Source organism: Pseudochaenichthys georgianus, chromosome 8 (genome assembly GCF_902827115.2).
Source record: "Pseudochaenichthys georgianus chromosome 8, fPseGeo1.2, whole genome shotgun sequence".
NCBI classification, from domain to species: Eukaryota; Metazoa; Chordata; class Actinopteri; order Perciformes; family Channichthyidae; genus Pseudochaenichthys; species Pseudochaenichthys georgianus.
Window position 1 is genome coordinate 5,132,202 of NC_047510.2, and position 19,018 is coordinate 5,151,219.

The 19,018-nt window shown below is 40.9% G+C and overlaps 1 protein-coding gene and 1 long non-coding RNA gene across 2 annotated transcripts; both read right to left on the bottom strand.

The window, feature by feature from the left end:
* Positions 1–1,786: 1,786 nt before the first annotated feature.
* Positions 1,787–3,910, bottom strand: LOC117451579 (uncharacterized). Its single transcript, XM_034089960.2, has 4 exons — positions 3,691–3,910; positions 3,424–3,571; positions 3,093–3,202; positions 1,787–2,353 (listed from the first exon to the last, which is right to left on the bottom strand). The coding sequence occupies exons 1-4, from the start codon at positions 3,880–3,882 to the stop codon at positions 2,042–2,044; spliced, it is 762 nt and encodes a 253-aa protein (XP_033945851.2). The 5' UTR covers positions 3,883–3,910; the 3' UTR covers positions 1,787–2,041.
* Positions 3,911–4,237: 327 nt separating this feature from the next.
* Positions 4,238–17,711, bottom strand: LOC139434293 (uncharacterized). The gene is made up of 3 exons (XR_011643650.1): positions 17,359–17,711; positions 17,066–17,261; positions 4,238–4,312 (listed from the first exon to the last, which is right to left on the bottom strand). It is a non-coding gene; the product is annotated as an uncharacterized lncRNA (long non-coding RNA).
* Between the last annotated feature and the right edge of the window lie 1,307 nt (positions 17,712–19,018).

Here is a 19,018-nt window from a genome sequence, read left to right on the forward strand (position 1 = left end):
TAGGGGGGTCCGGGGGTGGACCCCCGGGAAGATTTGTTTTAACATTTTAAAGTAAAATGCTTCAATCTGGTGCACTTTGAGCACACAATTACTAGAGACTGATCTAGGGGGCACAACTCTAAAACACCCATATGAAAAAGATCGGTTTGCATTTTATTAATCAAATAAGTATGTGAACATTTCCAATAACCCACCATAGCCAATAACAAATAAATGTAGGCTAACTTATTTTAGTGGGTTATTTATATCTTATTTTACCAGTTAACATTTATTTATTTATGCATATTTTTAAATCTTTCCAGTTTCGCTCTAGTCTTGGATGGTTTACCTGGACTTGTCTCACAGTCCACACCATAAAAAGGCATCTCAGCGAGTTTCTGCGCTCTAGTGGTAACATTACAAGGCTTGAATGGCTGTAGAACTGATTTCACCTTACCTTGGCTAAGTGGCTCCCTGACCGTTACCCCAAGGCTCTCAACCTCACATCTTTCCCTGTCAGACTTGCAACCTGGCTTGTGCACCCTTGCCAAGGTGAGGTGAAACCTGCAGTTCTACAGCCATTCAAGCCTTGTAATGTTACCACAAGAGCGCAGAAACTCGCTGAGATGCCTTTTTATGGGGTGGACTGGGAGACAAGTCCAGGTAAACCGCCCAAGACTAGAGCCCAAAGAAGAAGGGAAAAACTGAGGGGTACTCTGGAGAAAGGGTCACAGGAACCTTCAGAATGACCAGATCTGCTAGTCTTCGACTTTCCCCCAGATATAGGGGCAGTACAGAAACTGGATGCCACACTGACGCATTGGTTTGGGAAAGTAACAGACGTTGAGGGGATTAAGCAAGATAACCATAGCTATCTGGAGGAGGCCACCTACATAGTTAAGCAGGGCATCCTCTATCAGCGCAAGGGAAATACTGAGGTTTTAGCTATGCAAAAGCAATTCAGAACCAGAGTGATGGAGTTAGGCCATTCAATTCCATGGACAGGTCATATGGCTTTCCAAAAGACTTTGCACAGGATTGGAAGTAGGTTTGGTTGGCCAGGGATGTATACGCAAGTCTCTCAGTTCTGTAGGTCTTGTGAAACCTGTCAACTTACCTCATCAAAGGGAGTAGCCTGTGCACACAGCCCTTCCAAAAACTAGTAAAAAAATAATGAAAACAAGATGTTTTCGCTTGTTATGAGCAAAAAAATCTGCCATAAGAACAAGTGAACATTAGCTTGGTAAGATATCTTGAAATAAGATGCGATATTTAGATACATGAGATCTTGAAACTAGCTGGGAGAACTAATTTTGAACTTAATTTGACCAGAATTAGGAAATCTTATGTTACAGAAATTAGCCAAAAATGATCAAAAACAGTATTTTTCACTCAAAATAAACTTTTAGATTTTTTAATTTCAGGACCATTTACCCTTATTTTAAGTTATATGATATGAGACTCTTACTTGAAATAAGATGTGCAAGTATGGCTTAAGTAAGCTGGAAATACTCCTACTCCTAACAATTTCCCCACGGGGATTAATAAAGTATATCAAAATCAAAAAAAAAAAAAATCAAAAAATCAAAATTAAGCATTTACTACTATTATTAAGTCAAGAATTTAACTCTTTGTAAGCTCTACAATGATCTACACAGATCTAGAATTATCGCATTCTCCAAATAAGTCTGTGAAAATGAAAACAAGTCTTTAATTTAGCCGTTTATTTTCGACCAGTGAACTACAGGAGCATACACGGCAAAGTACTTACATGGAAATGATCACAAGAAAACACTTGACATAATTTCCAAAACTGTACAAACTGCTCCAGAATTGAAAAAAACACTTTCCCTGGCCCGTTGCCCATGATCTTCCCTTCCACAAAGTTTCATATTCAAAAGCCTAGTTGTTTTTCCTTACAGTAACACACACAGGACCAAAAACATAACTTCCTTAGCAGAGATAATGAATGAACATTAACACTGTGAAACACAAACTTCAGTGGCCTGGAATAGAATAACAGAACTTGAGAATGACATCTGGCCATATATCACTTTTTGTTCTATTGGCCAAGAAAAGCTTTCCATTCGGCCATGCCTTTCTTGTAGGATGGTGTGAGGTCTTTGTCATGGATTTTGTCCAAGAGGATCTCTGTTTGTATGACTGAAAGCAGGGTGGCTACACACTTGGGGTATGTAAGGTGAAAGGCATAATAGTAGGCCATAAGGTATATGGCACCCACAGCAATGTCCTGTTTTGGGAATGTAGCTATTGGCGCATCACCTATGGCCAGGAGGCAGCTGGACGAGCTCACAATCAGGACTGGACACGGGAGAGGTCGCTTCTTCAAGTAGGAATTGGGGTCTTCTTTTACCTTAAAATGTATAACACAAATGTATGCCATTAGGATCATGCACTATTGTTTTAAAGTTCATTTTCGTTATTTGTAAACTCAAGCCTTTTTAACTGTCTTCAATGCATGAACTCAAGGTTTAAAGTATGTAAGAATGAATATGTTCGTTTGCTGTACAAACTGGTTTTGCTAGTATTGGTTAGGTTTACCAGGCTAAGCTATTCTTCATTAGATCTCTCAAAGCTACAACAAACCCTTGTGTTAATTACAGTGTCTTTGAAGGCATAATAATACATTTTATTTAGAGGCACCTTTCAAGTCAACCAAGGACACCTTACAATTCATAAAATATTCTAAAAAAGGTTAAATATGGATAACATTTCTTCTACTGTCTGCAAGCTGAATCAAGAATGTAATACACACTCCCTTTTATTTATTTTTCACAATTCAATTAATTACCTGTGCCTTGATGAAGAATTGTTTTTATAAAATTCAAATGAATAAGCAAGGTGCTCATATTCAAAAATAAAATGGTTAAATTCAACCTTTTTTCTTCTTATCTTATTAAAAATAGGCCATTCAAATGTTTTTACTGTGATAAATATGTCACCATTGTGCCTGGCCCTTGCATAAGTAATGAATGTGTTCCACAATAGTACTGGGTAGAAGAAATCCATATGGTACTTTCCTAAAATATTAAATACTGCATTGTTGTTGCTTTGGACAGTCAAAATTATCCTGCTACATTTTACACACTCACCTCGAGGACATGCAGCAGAGCCTCACTTGCATCTCTTAGCTTTTTTGGAGGAGCACACGGAGAGGGGAACAGTGATGGCAGCACACGCAGGATCCTTATAGCCTGTTCAGCTGTTTGGAAAAATACATGACTTTTACAGAAATTGCAGGAGGTAAAATCTGAACAACAGTCTAGTACAGATGTGATGCTTTAAAAACATGAACATTCAACAAACAGTTAAACTCCATCGCAGATTAAAATAATGAAGCCAATACAACAGCATATGAAGTTGGCAGTAAACATGCCTTAATGTATGTCCAACTAACCCTGTTCACATAACATTATAACTTACCTTTGTCCATTCCTAATGGAGGTTTCAGCATCTTTTTCCATACGCCATAAAACTGCACCTTCTGGCAGAAGTCTTGCCATCTTTCCAACATTTCATCAATGCTGTGGCTGTTATCCTTGTCCAGAAGACGTCGAAGCTCACCCATTGCCTATGAAATATCCAATAAACCAAAACAGAGATCGAAACTATCACTTAGGAGGAGCGAATTGAAAAATAATACCTGTTAGTTATCACATTTTGACTAATGGATAGTTAATAATTACTCACATGTCTAATGTCCCTGAAACAAGGATATGCCTCAAGAATCTTCTCGTGTTTGTTGTCCTCACGAGTGGCATCAGAATCAATGAATGCTCTTCTGGCTGCATACTCCAAATCCAAGAGCTGAGAGACAGACTCATAGTCAGGATTTTTCTTTTTATTATACCAAGCCTGAAGGGTCCTGTAGTGCTTGGCCATGGAAGCTCGACTGTCAGTGTCTGGACTATCAATGTTTGTAACCTGTTCGCTATAAGACACAAAAATACATAATTACTTTTCAGAAACAGAATTAACTAGAAGGGCACACAAGAAAAACACGAGACATCATTTCCAAAACTGTACAAACTGCTCCAGAATTGAAAAAAAAACACTTTTCCCTGGCCCATGATATACCCTTCCACAACATTTCATATTAAAAAGCCTAGTTGTTTTTACCTTACAGTAATACACACAGCACCAAAAACATAACTTCCTTAGCAGAGATAATGAATGTTCTTCTTGGTACATATGCAGAGCTGAGAGACCAACTCATAGTTAGATTTATTTTCCTTACACAGAGTCTGTAGGGTGCTGTTGGGATTGGCCATGGTTGCTGGACTGTCAGTGTCTGGAGTATCGACTCCTGCATCTGTTTTAAGTGTAAAATACAAAAACACAGATTTAGAATATCACAATATTTGAATTTAATTGGTGATACAGGAGTCAGGAAGTAGGATTGTTACAACACATTTGAGTTTCAATGCTTTAGGTCTCTATTTTGACGTCTCAAAAAGAAGTAAGCCCCAAGCACATATGGCAAGAGCACATCGACTCACACTTGATATATCTTATTTGACCAACATGCTTAAGGCGAGACACTACAGGTGAATAGGGTAATTTTTTTAACTTAAAGATATCAGCTAGAAATTTCTCCAGTTAATTACTTACAATAAGGCAATTATTAATTAATAGCATGTTTAAATATGCAAATGATTATCTAAGGTCTCACTAAAAAATCTATTAGAAAGCTGCAGCTGATTCAGAACGCCGCTGCTCGAGTCCTCACTAACACTAAGAAAGTGGATCACATCACTCCTGTTCTGAAGTCTTTACCCTGGCTTCCTGTGTGTCAAAGAATAGATTTCAAAATACTGCTGCTGGTTTATAAAGCACTGAATGGTTTAGGCCCAATATACATTTCTGACCTCCTGCTAAATGATGAACCATCCAGATCTCTCAGGTCTTCAGGGACTGGTCAGCTTTCTGTCCCCAGAGTCAGAACTAAACATGGAGAAGCAGCGTTCAGTTATTATGCTCCAAATATCTGGAACAAACTCCCAGAAACCTGCAGGTCCGCTGCAACTCTGACTACTTTTAAATCCAGCAAGAAGACTTTTCTTTTTGTGGCTGCTTTTATTTGAACTATTCATATCTTAAACTGCACTGTAACTTTTATCCATGTACTTTTTCTTGTAATGTTTAATTGAACTATTTATATTTTAGACTGCACTGTAACTTTTATCCATGTATTTTTTTCTTAATGTTTATTTGATTAGCTTTTCTTAATGCTTAATGTCTTTCATTTTTTTTTTTTTTTTGTAAAGCACTTTGAATTGCCTTGCGTTGAAAAGTGCTCTATAAATAAACTTGCCTTGCCTTGCCTTGCCTAATTAAATATACACATATTTGAATAAATTTCAGGAACACAAATCTGAACTTTGGATAAAGCCAGGTTCAAAATTCTTGTTTCATTTTGTAGTCATATTAGCATCTAAGGCTTTTACAGAAGGGATTTTGGATATCTCTTTTTATCACTCCATAAATCAGAAAATACTGTCAACAGCCCTAAAATATAAATGTTCGCCATGTTTTTAGGTATACAATGTTGTATAATTCAGGCTATGAATGATATATGACCAAACCCTTCTGTAACGGAGCGTCCACACTACAGCTCCAAAAATAGCTTGGAGCTGGGCGTGTCTGGAGCTTGGGGATTTTATTCAAGCAACACGACCAACAACCAATCACATGAATGTCCCGCCCCCGACATACAAAGCAAAAAAACCCGGTTCTTCTCCACTATTGCTAAAATGGATGCCGGTGTTGTAGCAAGGGTAAGAAGGGCAAGAAGCGTAACACGTGTGTGTGCAAGGTTGCATACATTGTCTCGCAGGAAGCCATTTAGTGTGCGTCACTGTTGGGTACATCCTATACTCCGAAAACGTTTGCAACGGGGGGAATACCACGTTCTGGTCCAAGAGCTCCGTCTGGATGACAAACTCTTTCAGAAATACTTCAGGATGAGCAAAGACGTGTTCGACGAGTTGCTCGGAAAAGTGGGTCCACTCATTACAAAGGCTGACACCCATCTGCATTTGTCAATCGGACCCGCCGAGCGACTCGCCATCTGCCTACGGTACGTTTTGTGTATTTCTACTTCTTTCATCTGACTCTGTATAGAAGGAGAGAGAATGCATGAATGAAGTCTGTGATTTAGGTCAGAAGATGGATAACCTATTGCGGTGAGCACGTTGCACGTTGTAACTTCCGGTTGTTGTTGTTGTCATCTCCGGGTATCCCGTGTGCCTGTTCTGTTGCTGATAGCTTATTAACTTAAACTTAATCGATCGTTTTAAAACTCTTGATCACGGCAACTGCCTGACGTTGTAATCACACGTTACTACAGCTTAAGCACTCACAACTCTCCTTCTCTTAGCGACTGTAACTCCACAGTTGCCTACACTCTTTTCGGGTTTGCTAACGGTAGCTACTTTAGCTTGATAGCTAGCCATGGCTCTTTCCCCACCTTCTGGTGCTATTTCCTGCTCTTCCTGTCTCATGTTTGGTTACTTCCCGGCCTCCCTTACTGGTAAGGATACATGTGTTAAATGTAGTATAGTTGTTAGGTTGGAGGCGGGAATCATAGCCATAGAAGCCCGGCTCCGCATCTTAGAAAGTAACTCAGCTAAAGTAAAGCCCATGTTAGCATGTGCGGACCGGCAAAAGGAAGCTCCTCTTAGCCGTCCCCCGGCAACTCCCGAGCAGCAGGGAGGCTGGGTGACTGTTCAGAAGGGGCATAACGCGAAACCCGCAGGTCCCCACCAACCCGTTCACGTATCTAACAGATATTCCCCACTCAGCGAGACACCCGCTGAGAAGCCAACTCTGGTTATTGGTAGCTCTATTATGAGACACGTGAATTTAGAGACCGAAGCCTCCACAGTCACATGCATTCCGGGGGCCAGAGCGGGCGACGTTGAGGCGCATCTTAAACTGCTGGCTAAAGCTAAACGTAAATACAGTAGGATTGTTATTCACGTCGGTGGTAATGATGTTCGTTTACGCCAATCAGAATGCACCAAACTTAATGTGGAGTCGGTGTGTAGTTATGCTAAAACAATGTCGGACACCGTAATCTTCTCTGGTCCCCTCCCCAATCTGATCAATGATGACATGTATAGCCGCATGTCATCATTTCAGCGCTGGTTGTCTTGGTGGTGCCCAGCAAACAATGTGGGCTTCGTAAATAATTGGACAGCCTTCTGGGGAGAACCTGGTCTGATTAAGAGAGACGGCATTCACCCTACTTTGAAAGGTGCAGATCTCATTTCGGCAAACATTTCAGGGCTTTGTGGACGTAATCCATGACAAACTGGAGTTGAGACCAGGAGGCAGAGTCGCAGTCTTACACGCTTCTCTGCGCTCTCTCCTAGGCAGTCACCCATAGGAATCCCGAACCCAATAAAATACCCAATATTAGCGGTGTGTGTGTCTGCCCAAGAACAATTTAAGGTAAAACCTAATAGAGGTGTCATACATAATAACCTAATAAAAGTAAATGTAACAACTACTACAGTGCAACAAAACAGGAAGATTAAATGTGGTCTCTTAAACATAAGATCTCTAGCATCTAAAGCAATATTGGTAAATGATTTAATATCAGATTATAATATTGATATATGCTGTCTCACTGAAACTTGGTTGAGACATGAAGAATATGTCAGCATAAATGAGGCCACTCCACCCAGCCATGTCAACACTCATATTGCTCGAGGCACGGGCCGAGGAGGTGGAGTTGCAGCAATCTTTGACTCAAGTTTACTTATCAATACTAAACCAAAATGTAATTATACCTCTTTTGAAAGCCTCGTTTTTAGTCTTACGCATCCGACCTGGAAAACTTTGCAGCCAATCTTATTTGTTACAGTGTATCGTGCACCAGGTCCTTATTCAGAATTCTTATCAGAATTCTCTGAGTTTTTATCAACTTTGGTTCTTAAAACAGACAAAGTAATTATCGTAGGTGACTTTAATATTCATGTTGACGATGATAAAAATAGCCTTACTGTTGCATTTAACTCTATATTAGATTCTGTTGGTTTCTGTCAGAGTGTAAATAAACCAACCCACTGTTATAATCACACTCTCGACCTTGTTCTGACTTATGGTATTGAAATTGAGCAACTATTAGTCGAACCGCATAATCCTGCTTTATCCGACCATTTCTTAGTAACTTTTGAAGTACTGTTACTAGACTACAAAGCATTAGTCAAAAGCTCTTGCAGCAGAAACCTATCTGTTAGTGCTATAGCCACATTTAAGGAAGAGATTCCACCAATACTTAACTCGATAGCATGTCTGCATGTAGGGGAGGAAACTTATACAAAATGTACACCACCCCAAATTGATCATGTTGTTGATAGTGCTATAGATGCGCTGCGAATAAAATTAGACTCTGTTGCTCCTTTGAAAAAGAAGAAAATAAAACAACATAGATTAGCTCCATGGCATAATGCCGAAACCCGCAAAATAAAGCAAAAGTCTAGACAACTTGAAAGGATATGGCGTTCCACTAAACTTTAAGAATCTCGTTTAATTTGGCATATTACTCTCAATGAATATAAGAAAGCACTGCGTAAAGCGAGAGCAGCCTACTACTCTTCATTAATAGATGAGAATAAGAATAATGCAAGATTTCTTTTCAGCACTGTAGCCAGGCTGACAGAGAGCCACAGCTCGATTGAGCCTTCTATTCCCATAGCACTCAGTAGTAATGATTTTATGTGCTTTTTTAACGATAAAATTGTTACTCTTAGAAACAAAATTAATGACCTCTTGCCTTCGACCAGTATAGTGTTATCAACAGCTCCCGGAATCGTAAGTTCTAATATTACACTAGATAGTAAACTAGAATGCTTTTCAGCCATTAACCTTGAACAATTACATTCAATGATTCTCTCTTCTAAACCATCAACGTGCATGTTAGACCCAATTCCAACTAAGCTGTTGAAGGAAGTTTTTCCATTAATTAGCACTTCTTTATTAAATATTATGAATATGTCTTTATTATCAGGCTATGTTCCACAATCATTCAAAGTAGCAGTGATAAAACCGCTTCTTAAAAAGCACAACCTCGATCCAGAGGTTTTAGCCAACTATAGACCTATTTCTAATCTTCCGTTCCTCTCAAAAATTCTTGAGAAAGCGGTCGCAAAACAGTTGTGTGATTACTTAAAAAACAATGATTTATTTGAAGATTTTCAGTCTGGCTTTAGAACACATCATAGCACAGAGACAGCTCTGGTTAAAGTCACAAATGATATTCTAATAGCCTCAGACAAGGGACTTGTCTCTATTCTTGTTTTGCTCGATCTCAGTGCTGCATTTGATACTATCGACCATGATATCCTATTGCAAAGACTAGAGCACTTAGTTGGCATACAGGGAACTGCTTTAGGCTGGTTTAGGTCCTATCTATCTGAACGCTCTCAGTTTGTACGTGTTAACGATGAATCTTCCACGCAAACCAAAGTTAGCTATGGAGTGCCACAGGGCTCAGTGCTCGGACCTATTTTGTTCACATTATATATGCTTCCGTTAGGCAATATTATAAGGAATCATTCTGTAAACTTTCATTGTTATGCAGATGATACTCAACTATATTTATCAATCAAGCCTGATGAAATTAATCATCTAAATAAAATTCAAGACTGCCTTAAGGACTTAAAAACGTGGATGCCCTTAAACTTTTTGATGTTAAACACGACCAAAACTGAAGTTATTGTACTTGGCCCGAAGAATCTACGAAACAAATTATCTAAAGACATACTAACTATGGATGGCATTAATTTGGCCTCCAGTGAGACTGTAAGGAATCTTGGTGTTATATTTGATCAGGATTTATCCTTTAACGCCCACATAAAATCAATTTCAAGGACCGCCTACTTCCATCTACGTAACATTGCAAAAATAAGGCATATCTTGCCTCAAAACGATGCAGAGAAACTAGTCCATGCATTTGTTACTTCTAGGCTGGATTATTGTAACTCTTTATTATCAGGGAGTAGTGTTGCACGGTGTACCGATACTTGAAAGGTACCGCGATACCCTGCCGTTAAAAACGGTACGATTCCTCCGTTTCATTAGTATCGGTACTTTAAGAATGACGGGGAAAAGTACTCCCGTGAAAAAGCGCCGTTTTAATAAGAGCCGTGTGTGTTCAGCGCTCTGCTTCCACTCCTTGCACTGCAGCCGTGCCTGCAGTCCCGCTCCTCTCAAGCACGCTCTAAGTCCCTCCCCTCTCTCGTGCACGCGGCCACGCGCTAGCTGCCAGAGCATGTGAGAAAACGAAAAGCATGGCTGCAAGTGGGAGTGCAACTGCCCCTGCGCCTCGGCTTCTTGACAAAAAAGACACCAGAAGTCTGTGAACGGGCCGTTCAGGTGTTCAGGACAGAGCATGATGTGCACTGAAACGTTTTTCTGTCGCAATATTATCGTTGAGCAAACTTAACTAGCAATCTGCTAACGTTAGCTTTAGCCTTCGTTTTCTATTAGTATTTTTCATAGGCTATAAACGGAGGTGGTATAAGTATATATCTTGTACTAAAAATAGAAGTACCCAGGTCTTGTACTTGAGTTAAAGTAGAAGTACCAGAATGTAGGAACAATCCTGCAATCAAAATGTTCCTCAAATAAAAGTACAAAAGTATTATCATCAAAATATAGTAAAAGTAGCGACAGTAAAAGTAGAAGTACTCAGGTCTTGTCCTAGAAGCACCAGAGTGAACTGTAGGAATACTCTGTTACAGTAAAAGTACTGCATTCAAAATGTTCCTCAAGTAAAAGTATTAAAGTAGCGACAGTAAAAGTAGTCATTGTGCAGATTGGTCCATTTCAGAATAATATATATGATATGTTTTATAATGATTGATCATGAAAGTGTTCTCAAAGCTGGTAAAGGTGCAGCTAGTTTGAATGACTTTGTAGACTGCAGGGTAGCTGGTGGATTTACTCCAGGTGGAACTAAAGTCTGATTCAACACTTGATTATATTTCACATCATTCCTCCACATCCGTGAAGTAACTAAATGGATTAATACATGTAGTGGAGGAGAAGTACACCATGTACCTCTGAACTGTAGTGGATTAGAAGTACAAAGTAGCAAAAGAAACATTGAAATACTTAAATAAAGTACAAGTATCTCAAAATTGTACCCAAGTAGTACTTGAGTTTATGAACTTAGTTACTTTACACCAGTGGCTATAAAGATAGAAAGAGTAAGCCTTGCACAGAGGCATGAAAATACATTTTCAAAATGCTCAACAGTACTGCCAAAATGTTAAACTCACTGCTACACAATTAAAATAAATGCTTTTATATATATTTATATTAGATGTGACTCTTTGGCGTTTCTGTTAGTAACACTGCTGCTTTAGTTGTTCTGACTGCTAAAATCATCTGTTATTCCTAATTTTAAAGCCGATATTCCGTGGGGCTCGGATCCTTGTCACCTTTTTCATACCTGATGAGTTTGTATCCCTGATTATATTTAAGACTGTTTCCCTTTTTTTAAGAAAAGTATCGAAAAAGAATCGGAATCGCAATTCTTGACTTGGTATCGGTATCGAAACCAAAATGTTGGTATCGTGACAACACTATCAGGGAGTACCAAGAAGTCAATCAAGTCGCTTCAGCTGATTCAAAATGCTGCGGCTCGTGTACTAACCAGAGTTAGGAAAAGGGACCACATTACTCCTGTTCTGGCTGCCTTACACTGGCTCCCTATAGAACACAGGATAGAATTTAAAATTCTTCTTCTCGCCTACAAAGCCCTTAATGGGCAGGCGCCATCTTACCTTAAAGAACTCATTATACCCTACTGTCCTACTAGGGCATTGCGTTCCAAGAATGCAGGGTTGTTGGTTGTTCCTAGAATCTCTAAAAGTACAATGGGAGCCAGAGCCTTTTCTTATCAAGCTCCACATTTGTGGAATCAGCTTCCAGTTTGTGTTCGGGCGGCAGACACCCTATCCGTTTTTAAGAGTGCGCTTAAGACCTTCCTTTTTGATAAAGCTTATAGTTAGGGCTGATTAGATTCAACCCCTAGTTTTGCTGATATAGGCTTAGTTTGTCGGGGGACAATCTTACTTCTTCCTTCTCTCTGTCTATACCTGTGTACTCTCATGTTCTGATTAACCCAGCTTCCCCAAATGTCTTTCTTTTTGGTGTCTATATACGCTGGGATCCGGAGTCATGGATGATCCTGCGGTCCTGTGTCCTGGATCGCGAGCGCTGGATCTTGAGTCGTGGCTGTGGTCCTGGATCATAGGTCCTGGATGGATATCCTCGTGGATTCATCTTCCTATTATACACACATGCATTTCCAAACATTTGGACTACCTATGTTGCAAATGTATTATCTTTTCAATTTACACACGGCATCTATTGCACGTCTGTCCGTCCTGGGAGAGGGATCCCTCCTCTGCTGCTCTCCCTGAGGTTTCTCCCATTTTTCCCTTTAAACTGGGTTTTCTTTGGAAGTTTTTCCTTGTACGATGTGAGGGTCTAAGGACAGAGGGTGTCGTATTGTCATACTGATATTCTGTACACACTGTGAAGACCACTGAGACAAATGTAACATTTGTGATATTGGGCTATATAAATAAACATTGATTGATTGATTGATAACATTAATTAAGATAGCTAGGTAAACAAAGTATGTGGGGGGGGGTGTGTGTGTGTGTGAGATCAATGTGTGGGGGGGATCTGTGTGTGTGTGTGTGTGAGATCAATGTGTGATCTGTGTGTGGGGGGGATCTGTGTGTGTGTGTGAGATCAATGTGTGATCTGTGTGTGGGGGGGATCTGTGTGTGTGTGAGATCAATGTGTGATCTGTGTGTGTGTGTGGGGGGGGGAACTGTGTGTGTGTGAGATCAATGTGTGATCTGTGTGTGGGGGGATCTGTGTGTGTGTGTGAGATCAATGTGTGATCTGTGTGTGGGGGGATCTGTGTGTGTGTGTGTGAGATCAATGTGTGATCTGTGTGTGGGGGGGATCTGTGTGTGTGTGAGATCAATGTGTGATCTGTGTGTGTGTGATCAATGTGTGATCTGTGTGTGGGGGGGATCTGTGTGTGTGTGAGATCAATGTGTGATCTGTGTGTGTGAGATCAATGTGTGATCTGTGTGTGGGGGGGGGATCTGTGTGTGTGTCTGTGATCTGTGTGTGAGGGGTCTGAATAAATATATTTTGTAATCATGTATATATATTTCTTCTCAGGTACCTGGCAACCGGTGACTCGTACAGGACCATAGCATTCAGCTATCGGGTCGGGCATGCAACAGTGGCTGTCATTGTCAGGGAGGTTGCGGGTGCCATCTGGACCGCCCTGGTCGAGGAGACCATGCCGGTACCACAGACCGAGGACTGGAGAGCCATCGCTGCTGGGTTCCAGGAGCGCTGGAACTTTCCAAATTGTGTTGGTGCCATAGATGGGAAGCACGTGGTGATCCAGGCTCCGGCAAATTCTGGGTCCCTCTACTTCAACTACAAGTCCACCCACTCCTTGGTACTGCTGGCTGTCGTGGATGCTGAGTACCTCTTCAGGATAGTGGATGTCGGAGGCTTTGGAAAGAGCAGCGACAGTGGAAGCCTGAGGAATTCCGCTTTTGGAGAGGGCCTCAGAGATGGCAGTCTGCAGCTACCACCTGCCACCCTCATCCCAGGAGCAGAGCAGCTCGGCCTTCTTCCCCATGTGTTCGTTGGAGATGAGGCTTTTCCGCTGATGACAACCTGCTGCGTCCGTTCCCTGGACGTCAGCTCACCCGTGAAAGGAGGCTGTTCAATTACCGACTCAGCCGGGCCAGGTTGGTGGTTGAATGTGCGTTTGGCATCCTCTCATCTCGGTGGAGAATGTTCCGGCGTGTCATCACCACCAGCCCGGAGGTAACAGAGTTGTGTGTGAAGGCCACCTGTGTGTTGCACAACTTCCTCCGCAGGAAGACGATAGGAAGACCATCACGCACACCTATCACAGAGTCCACGGGTGAAGCTACTCCAACCCTGTGTGATGCACCGAGGATGGGCTCCAACAACGCCACACGCAGATCCATCCAACTGCGGGACACCTTCTGCAGCTATCTGAATGAGGAGGGTGCAGTGTCATGGCAGCAGAACGTGGTGTAGGGTCACCATGGCTCCTCCAAACCAAAAGCTCTTTTAAGAGCTACCCATTTTCTTTAAAGAGCAAATATTCCAAATGAGCCATTTTTAAATCAACCATTCCTAATAAACATGTTTCCTGAATTGATATTATGATATGACTAACAACCTTTTTCCTTCAGTCCTGTTTTTAGTGATAAAAATTACAACAGGTTTTCAGCTGAACAATTACAGAAGAAAGCACATTATATATCGACATACATGAAGCTTCTGGTATGTTGCAACTGACAAACCACATGAACAAGTCAAGACACAGTATAGCCATAACATACTTTAAATAACTTTTATTTATGTAATGTTGTGAGTGAAGTGTGTGATGAGTGTAAAAACATGTCATGTGGATCAGTATCAGTATCAGTATGTAATTAATTAATTATTCAGGATCGCTGCCTCCAGGACCGCCTGTTGAATGGTCAGTCTGAGCCTCAGCCTATTTATTCTGCTCATCATCCTCATGGTGGGCAAGAGACTCCTGAAGAAGAGCAGGTCGTCCTCCTCCTCCACCACTGGTGGTGGGGGTGGTGGTGGTGGCATTTCCAGCATTGGACCGACAGTGGAAAGCAGATTCTCCTCAAAGGGAGACATCTCCCTTCCCCTTCTCTTTTTCCCCCGGACTCTCGTCTGTGCTGGCTGGCTGGCTGACTGACTGGCTGGCTGGCTGGCTGGCTCGCTGGCTGACTAGCAGGCTGACTAGCAGGCTGACTGGCACCTGGCTGACTTTCTATGCTATCATCCAAGCTCTCTTCCAGGCTGTCTTCCTCTTCCTCTTCTATGGATGGAGGCAGGGCTTGCCGGGGGAAATTGCTGGACGTCTCGCGGTCAAGCATGAATGGCTTTAAAAAGCTCATGATTGCCGCGAGACGCCAGGGCTTAGATCCCCCGGAAGACCCTGCCCCACTCCTTTTCCCTTCCTTCTCCAATAGCCGCTCCTTTCTGTATTTATCCCTGAGGGCCTTCCATTTCTTTTTGCACACTTCCTCTAATAAAATGAAATGAAAGAATACAGTTAATTTCTTGAATTTAAGAAAATGATTCCTCTATTAATGAAAAACAAATCCCTTTATCACTGTCAATTGCATAAAAGGTTTTACATGTCACACTTTATCAGAAAAAGGTAAATTGCCAGGTAGCTTTGCACATAGGCCTACTAGGAATTTGACTTGATGTCATGGTGCATATATAAAAAACAAGAAATCTAATATAAAACACAAAATGTTTTACACCATAATAAAATACAGTTAAAGTGCAAAAAGATAAAAATTAAATAAAGCAGTAATTTACATGGAAATAGAATGCATTTTTGCATATATATATATATATATATAACTAAGAAATGTGAAAGCAGAGTATGACATTGTGTGCATTAATGTAATGCAATATAGTCTATGATGTGGCAGAGGTAAAGTGTCAGCGGATGATGAACATTTATGTGATTAATGTCTATGGTGCTATTTTATGCCAAATATAGTGGCTAATGGCTATGCTTGCTAGCTATGTTAACACTACGCAAACTGGATATAAAATCCCCAAACAGGCGAAAACCTACCAGTTTCACCCACTGTCTCTGCCACCTCCCTCCATGACTGGTTCCTCCGGTTTGTATCCCGGTATGTGAAGAGGGTCTGGTCATAAAGAACCGGGTGATTCGCTACGGCGATTATCAATTTCTCCTCCATCTTTTTTTGAAATATAGAAATGAACGGCGGGATATCTCTCCCAGCTTAGACGCGGTTTGATTGGCTAGCGCTTCAGCTGTCAGATTTTGGGAAACGGGATTTGATTGGCTGGCGCTGGCTACTCCGGCGACCAGAAGTTGAACAATGTTCAACTTCTGGTCGCCTGAGACGCCTCGCTCTGCTACCCACAATTCAGTTCGGCGAAAAAGCGCGGCTACGTGACGTCACCCCATTGAAAGTGAATGGGCAGAGTGGAGCAGATTGGAGCTTTCGACGCTGTCGACGCTGTAGTGTAGACGGGCCGTAAGAGCCTTCATAATATTGATAGGAATATAACTGGAAGGTTTGGTGTCTCTATGTGCTACTGAAGTTGAAATTTCTAACTCAGAGTAGGAGAAAAAACTCATTTTGAGAAAACGACCTTTAAAGATTGCAGTGAGGCGCTAGCTAAACCCTCCTGTTCTCTGGATGACAGCTTGCGCCTCGACGCACTCCGTGAAGGTATTTCATGTTCGGGGTCATTTGTTTTTTGTATAACCTTGCCAAGTGACAATTGTTGTCGTCTTCTCTGTGAAGTTTTTTTCGCCATTCTTTTGCCATTTTGAGATTTCAATTTCTAGCGGAAAGCTAACCAGGAAGTGCTTTAGCACACCACGTGGCGCATCTGAACGAATCACGGTGTCAGACATTGACACCAGCCAATGAGATTTCGTTTCTTGGTTTAAGACCCCTTTGTACTTTCACGATTGGTTGCTGATGCAAAGGAAATGACCATATTTGGATCTGATGAGATTGTGCAGGAGAGACACAGCTTTCCAGCGATATCTCTGTTGCCATGGTGCACACAGCGGTCGCGGTACATTATTACGTTAGAATGCTAACTTTTGGTGAATTTAGGAGAAATCTACAGACGCAAATAGACAAACTATAGTCAAATAAACACTTAAAAGTGTATTTTGTACGTTTTCCTTCCAAAAGCCTGAAAGAAAACATGTTATAGAATCAAAATGCACAAAATCTCAAAATGTACCAGTGCATGAAAAACGATGTTTTTGCCTGCCGTGTCTCGCCTTAAATGTGAAATCTCACCAGGAGCTCACAGAATAGTTTTGTATTGTTTACAAGACCCAATTATGTGACTTTATTATATTTGTGACTATCACAAGTCTATCAGAAATATGAACACCACAAAGGGGCACATTTGTAAATCCAAAGCTGGAACTTACCAGTTTCTTTACTGCCCGAGCCTGGAATGCTACTTCCATCCGAGGACTGATCCAGAATGATTGTCGAGCCACTTGATTCCTCCGTGTTACTTCCCTGACCAACTCGGCGCTTCTTTGAATGTCTCCCACCTGGACTGGTCTTATGGGGGGATCTCACATTTTGCAATCTTTTGTATAGCTGAGCATACACAGTGACCTGGGACAAGACACATGAGTACAGCCTTCAAAGCTCTATTACAAATGCAGAAATTCAAATATCTATTGTATCCAACTGGATGCATTTCAACACTTACCCACAAAGTTTTCTTGCTGCCTCTGTCCTGCAGCATGGGGTAGTATTGAACTATTCTCTTTGCCATAGCTGTAACTTCTGGCTTTGAAGGGTATCTGTCTGAGTCTTTATCCCCCTTTGCCCTCAGGATTGTAATCATACTTGTCATGGTGTTTCTTATGAGCCGGCATCTGAGGTCCTTTGACATTTGAAAGTCGCTCTCACAACCTTTCTTCGCCAATTCAAAGAACTGTTTTCGGACCTGCTCAAGTTCACTGTCAGTGTGCAACACATATTCTGGAAAGGATAACTTCACAACCTTTTCAGGGGTTTTGTACTCTGGGGGACATCCTTTCACAGGAGTGGATGTCTGTGGCAGGGGCGACTCATTAGTAGAAGCAGGACTTCCCATTGGTTCTTTAGGCAAGGTTCCTTTAAAATAAAAAAAAGTAATGGTTAAAAAATCAACCTAAACTTCAATGTATTTTTTTTTAATATGTTTATGTGAATTTGGGCGAGTCATTTCTATTTTTGTGAATTTGTCAATCTTATTTCCCCCATTCATATTGAGACTCATTTCATTGAATTAGTTATGCAATGTCATTGAAAGACTGACCTCATCCAATTCTGCATGACATGAATGCCAAACCGCTTTTCTCCGAAAGAAGTTTTCTGGGCCGGGGAAAAGATCGCGCAGGTCCTCACGGGACAGGGTGCTCATAGTTCCTTCACTGATGTTTGCAGCTGTGAACAAATTCAAGGAGACATGTAGCGGGATTATAGAATATGTTGAAATGATATTAGACTTCTAGTGCTGTAGTAATTTAAGACAACAAAACAACAAAGGAAGAACACACACACAGAGACACACATTTAACACAACTCCTTTCACAGCTATAATACATTCATGAACTTGAGATATTTGTTTTAACAGTTTTACACATACAGAAACATACATGATGCAATTTCATTCACATACATTCAAAAGGTGATGTAACTGCTGGTGGTAAAAAAAGACATTTATTTTGACTAGCTCTAGTTAACAACCCTTAGTTGATTCCATAGTTGTATAACTATTTTTTGGGAATGTGCCATTCAGATGCATTTTTCCAATGCAGTTAATCAATTACACAATCAAATTATATGATTACAATTCTGTTTTTCATACAAATATTCAAGTTGAGCAATTCATATTCAAATATAAATCATATTGAATGTCTAATGACATATTGCTTTCCAAATTATTTAGTTTATTTAATGTTACACGAAATTCAACAGTGCACTGGGTCCCCAGCAATAACTTTACACCCCCCAGGTGAGAAGTGAAATGAACTACCAGTTGTATAAATATGCTATGACAGGCAAAGAGCTAACATGCATTATAATTCATTGTTTAAAACAGGACTAGGCTAATTGCTGACAACTACACACACAGCAGAGAGAGCCTAACGTACAGACCCGTTTTGTGCATCAACTACATTTAAAAATAAAAATAATAATAATTTCATACATTACCCCTTAAAATCGACACAGCCACGGCATCAAGTTGGTCCATGCTGTTAGCTGACCTAGCTAGTTAGCTCGCCTCAGCTAACGTTAGCACTGCTATCCTAGCGGCTGGAAACTTCACACACAAAATAAAACATTTATCACTGAACATGGATACTTAAAAACGCATGTCA